This window comes from Euprymna scolopes, chromosome 16, assembly GCF_053919585.1.
Source record: "Euprymna scolopes isolate OS-2025 chromosome 16, ASM5391958v1, whole genome shotgun sequence".
Lineage (NCBI taxonomy): Eukaryota > Metazoa > Mollusca > Cephalopoda > Sepiida > Sepiolidae > Euprymna > Euprymna scolopes.
This window is the reverse complement of record NC_136497.1, coordinates 48,328,570-48,334,455: the sequence shown is the minus strand read 5'-3', so window position 1 is coordinate 48,334,455 and position 5,886 is coordinate 48,328,570. Positions and strand designations below refer to the sequence as shown.

General features: G+C 31.7%; 1 protein-coding gene across 1 annotated transcript; it reads right to left on the bottom strand.

The window, feature by feature from the left end:
- Positions 1 to 4,475: 4,475 nt before the first annotated feature.
- Positions 4,476 to 4,895, bottom strand: LOC145296172 (uncharacterized). Its single transcript, XM_080142380.1, has one exon. The coding sequence runs from the start codon at positions 4,893 to 4,895 to the stop codon at positions 4,476 to 4,478; it is 420 nt and encodes a 139-aa protein (XP_079998506.1).
- Positions 4,896 to 5,886: the final 991 nt, after the last annotated feature.

Here is a 5,886-nt window from a genome sequence, read left to right as displayed (position 1 = left end):
TCATCATTCACAATATCTTTTCATTTTTTTTATAATTTCACGATATCTTTTTTTAATAATAAATTGTTAGTTGAAAGCACAGAATAGTTACAAAACACCATCGCCTCTCTATGGTACGAATGGCTGATAAAAATGTTAGGTACTCATGTAGAGAGTGATCTGTGCTGAAATAACGTTATTATTTAAAAAGCCATTCTTAACATGAGGAGGGGAGTGTCTTTTGTACATATTATGTACATTAACCTTACAACTGAATAAAAAACATATCATAAATATCATAAATTAAAACATATCATAAAACTTAAATTAAACTTGAAAATAGGAATTAAAAAATAGCGCGGACCAGTAAGTTCATTAGTACAGGGAATTGTTAGGTAAAATACAGATCAGTTTCTACCAAGAAAACCGTTATTTTTTCAGCCATTCTTACCAAGGCGAGGGGATGGTGTTTTGTCACTATTCTGTGCTTTCAACTAACAATTTATTAAAAAAACCAAAAGGTAAATTTTCACATTAGGTCCACGTCCACAATTTTTAATATGGGTAGGTATGGGGTGTTTATTCCGAAAGCCGTTCTTAACATGGAGAGAATGGTGGTATTTATTCCGTTTAAAGCCATTTTTAACAGAGGAAAGACAGGTAAAAGGTTAAAACACGTGGTTAGGCATGGATGTTGTTTATTCCAAAAGCCGTGCTCAATATGGGGAGGTTGGAAGTGTTTATTCATGGCCGCCAGTGAATTATAGTGCATAGTACAGGTCTTTATATCTCGAAAACTACCTGCCTCTGCAAATTTTAAATGGGATTTTCTTATTCAGCATAGTCGAAAATTGTGGAAGTGGAACTAATTAAAAAAAAATACTCCCCCCTAAAAAGATATTGTGAAATTTAAATTTTAGCGCGGTACCAAAAATAAAATTAGACAGAAAAATACCGCCTTCGGGTTTGTACTTGCACAAAGACTTGAAAAGGTTGTCAACAAAAATAAATATATTACAAGTAAATATTTTCAAAAGCAAGATAAGTTACTTTTCTACCTAATTGGATAATTTTTAGTGTTTTTATTGGGTTTGTACTACTGTACATATAGATTCGCAAAAGTTGTCAAAAAAAAATGTATAACAAATATTATCAAAGGCAAGATATGTTACTTTATTACCAAAATGGATAATTTTTTAAGTTTTTTTTTTAAAATGTAAACTGTTTATTGGGCTGGAAAAACACAGCGACAGACTGTGTTAAACACGTTAAGTTTGGGAAAATGAGTTAAAACTAAAAAGAAAACTATACAAAATACTGTTAAAAACCACCGAATATATGTCTGCCTATGTCACGGTAACATATATTGAGTGAGTTCCTGAGAGTATTTTGTATAGTTTTTTTTGTAGTTTTAACTCATTTTCCCAAACTTAACGTGTTCAACACAGTCTGCCGCCATTGGTATTTTTCAAATATACAGGTAAACACTACATGTTTTCGAACCGAATAAACATTTTAAACTAAATAAAACACTAACATCTTATCCAATTAGGTAGAAAAGTAACTTATCTTGCCTTTGATAACATTTATTTGTTATATTTATTTTTAAACAACTTTTTCGTTTCTGTGTTTAGTAATACAAACCCGTTTTATTTAATGTAACGTTTAGTCGGCTCGAAAAACAGTGTTTATCAGTGTATTTGAAAAATACAAATGATGGCGGACATTGTTGTGTATGTTAAGTTTGAGAAAATGATTTAAAACTAAAAAAATATACAAAATACTGTCAGAAACCCACCGAATATATCAGCCTATGTCACGATAACATATAATCAGTGGGTGTCTGACACTGTTTTGTATAGTTTTTAACTGATTTTCCGTAACTTAACGTATTCAACAGAGTCCGCGACAATTCGTCTTTTTTCAAATACATCGATAAACACTGAGTTTTTGGAGCTGATTAAACATTTTACATTAAATAAAAACACTAAATGTGTGTGTGTGTGTGTGTGTGTATTAATATATATATACGTAATAAATGTAATATTATTTCATAATATTACAATTTATTTTATATAATTTAAATAGTAAGATTAAATGAGAGGTAAACGGAAGTATTTAATTAGTATATATATGTATATATATACATATATATACATATATATATACATATATATATATATATATATATATATATATATATATATATATGATTATTTCTTCAGCCAAAGAACGTCGCAGCCAACAAGAGCCATGACAACCAACGAACCGGAAGTCCAAGATTCGAGTTTCACACTCATTTGGGCGCATGAGTTAGATATATCCGAACCCGGCATTCGAAACTCGAGCTTCTTGCATTCGAGGCAAGCACTCTGCCAACTGAGCAATAGAGATAGATAGATAAATAGATAGAGATATGACTTATTATTCACGTATATTTTGTTTTTGCAAACGCTCAAAGTATTTCTATGGGTCAAATTATTCAGATGCTTCAAATAAAGATATTTTGCTTATGCATTTTTTCAAATTGAGTGTAGAGTCTGGGATAATTGTCCATTTCACAAAAAAAAAAAAGAAGAAAAAAGAAAATGATGACCTCATCTGAGAAATGGCGCCGTAGTTTGGGTCATTAGACGTTGTCGCCTATTATTCAGAGCCTTTTAAACGCGAGGATTCAGAAGAGGTTAAAAAATCGACATATGCTAGTTCGAAAAATAAAAACAGTAAAAGTTGAAAACGATAAAAAAAGTAAATCGCACCGGACAAATTTTCAGTCAGCTCTGACGCCTCTCGAACGTTTGCACGAGATTTGAGTTAGCGTGACAAGTTTTTAGTCTGATTTGATTAGCACCATAATAGAAAGAGATAAATTGCTTTACACACACTCACACACACACACATACATACACACACACACCACACACACACACACACACACATATATATATATATATATATTAATAAATGATCGACATTATGGGTTGACGGAGAAGGAAGAGAGACTCAGAGAGAGAGAGAGAGTGAGAGAGAGAGAGAGAGCGAAGTAAGGTCTTCCTCACTCTCTCTTTGTCTCTTCATTTCTCTCTCACTATATATATATATATATATATATATATATATATATATATATATATACTCTTTTATTGCGGTAGTTTATAAAAATGAGCGTAATGACTAACAAGACGTAATAATAGTATGCTTAATTATGCAAACGTTATTGTTTACATACATCTTTCAGCTACAACTCCTTTAGAGAAGTAGCGTTCTATCCCTTCATTTTTTCATCAACCTATTGATAAAAATTCTGATCTGACGTCGCTGCTTATTTAAATGAATTGTAGCATGAACATGTCTGCACATGTGTAGTTAATAATGCTTATATAAAACAAGCATAATAAACACACACACATACACACACACACACACACACACACACACACATATATATATATATATATATATATATACTAGCAGAAGTACACGTCGTTTACCGGGTTCAAAAAGAGCTGTCAAAAAATAGATTCTGATTTATGATAGTATGGAATGTTATGAAAATGGATATGTGCGTCTAAAGAGATAGTTTCAAATTTTATGATGTCGAAAGCAAAGCAAAATATGATGAAAAGAAAAGTAAAATCTTGAAGAAATAGATATTTTTGATATTAAATTTGTTGCCGTCCGTAGCTAAGAGTGACCAACGAAATCATGTTTTCATAAAAACAGAAAAAAACGTAGATTATATTATTCGCACCTATTGACTCATTCTAATTGCAAAGTGAATGTAAAATAATGTAAAACAATATAATATTAAACATGCCAGAAGTAACTTGAAAATATTGAAATTATAAGAAACGAGAGTTCCTTTCACTGTGTGAAATTGCTCCCACTTATGGAGAATTCCTAGCACAATCTTAATTTTAGCGATACGTTTAATTAAGCAAAATTAGGAATTCAAAAGTAAGTAATTTAAATCAGAACTTATCAAGCTATAAAATATAGAACCATAGAATTGCATAGAGGATTATCATAGAATCACCAAAACAAAAAGGATGTAGAAGATATACGAAAAGTATAAACAAGGGCTCACATACATATTTATTTCGTTACGTCGATAAAAATATACCCAGCATTTGTATTGTTCAAACAATACATAATAAAAGCATTTACCTCCGCTCATTAAATCAATTTGGAAAGTTTATTACAAGGATACAGAATATAGTTTCGGATTTCTATTACACTTTTGAGAATCCTATTTGTGAAATCGTTTTCTCTTGATTCAAGTGCTGGGTCATAAACGACTTGCAAACGATGTTCACTTATTAGTTTATTAATTTCTCAGAAAAATCTTTCTTATGGATAATATTTCTAGTTTTACTATTATGAGTCAATATGCAAAAAATGTTCCTACTCCCTATTCTAGAAGCACCAATATATAGATTTCCACGTAAAAAAATATTTTTCTAAATGTAAACCATCAACTTTAGTGTCTGACATTGTTAGTTATTGATAGCCATTGCAAAAGATAAACGTACCTGAACATGTTTGAACTCAGAAAGCATGTTGGAAGGTATTAGAGGAATTTGAGGGATACAAACATCTTCGCGTTTTCCACATCCAGAAATTAGTGTGGCCCCTAAAACATTTCTCATAAATTTCTTGATAACGAGTCTTTCGCCATTGAATGACTTTGGTGGTGAAAGGTTGCGCAGAAGCATGACTGGATCACCTAGTTTCAAGCAAAGACAATGAAGAGGACGACCTATTGGCTCGTGGAAATTCAAAAGTTCAACTGGATAATTGATTATTTCAGAAACTTCTACGACAAAGCCTATGGATTTATAATTATGGCCAGTTCCTAGACACATTTTCACAAGTGTATCATTCAAATTATTCACTGCAATATTTTTCGCTGCCATTATTGCCCTTTCCCACCTCTAATCATGATTTATAAACATTGAAATTAATGATGGCAAAACCTTGTCTATTAGTTCTTGGACTGAGTTAACATGGGTGCATATTTCTGATAAATTTATTTCACATTTCTAATTCATATTCAGTTTTCCTTCTCAAAGTTTTAAAAGGGTATCAGCAAAATGTCCAGACAGAAAACCTCCATGTAAATATGTCCTCATAATAGTAGAAAGTTTTAAACGTTTTGCATGTTTCCACAGTACAGAGGATTTCAAACATGCTTTCAAATCATCTGCCTTAGTTCCCCTGGGAATAACTGTCAAAGTTTACCTAAAATCACCTGAAAGCATTAGTCACACTTTCCATCAAACAGATGAAAGTACGCAAATCCTGTATTGTTCTATTAACAGCTTCTAGAGCTTTTTTTTAATGAAAAATTGTAACTTTATCTCACACTATCAAAGATGATCTTATGATAACTTTAGCAATAACAGAACTTGTACTTATATTGCAAACAGGTTTATCAGTTGTATTCAGATCCAAAAGAAGTTTGAATGATGTGTGAGCTGTTCGATCATAAGGGAGTAAAGTTGCAGAAATTCCAGAACTTGCTACAGTTATGACTATTTTCTTTTTCTGCCTGTGTTTAGCCAGCAATAAATTGGTGACAAAAGTTTTCTAGTTCCTTTTTGTGCATCTAAAAAATATAATCGTCCTTACATATCGATCACATGTTCAATGATTATTCTATACGCATATTGTTGGTCTGGCAAAAGCTTCAGCATGCTGTCATCAATGAATCTGGTCAGTTAATCAATGTCATATGAAAACATCTGTAAGTTATTCCCTTCACTTCGATGAGTTTCAGGTTACCCAGATTTGTATAGCTCCCCTCCTACAAGGAGCGTGCAATAAGTAATGCTCCTGACCAACTTCCAGTTGTCTGATCTAGCTGAAATTTTGCCTGTGCAATGATTTATATAGCTACAGGTTATG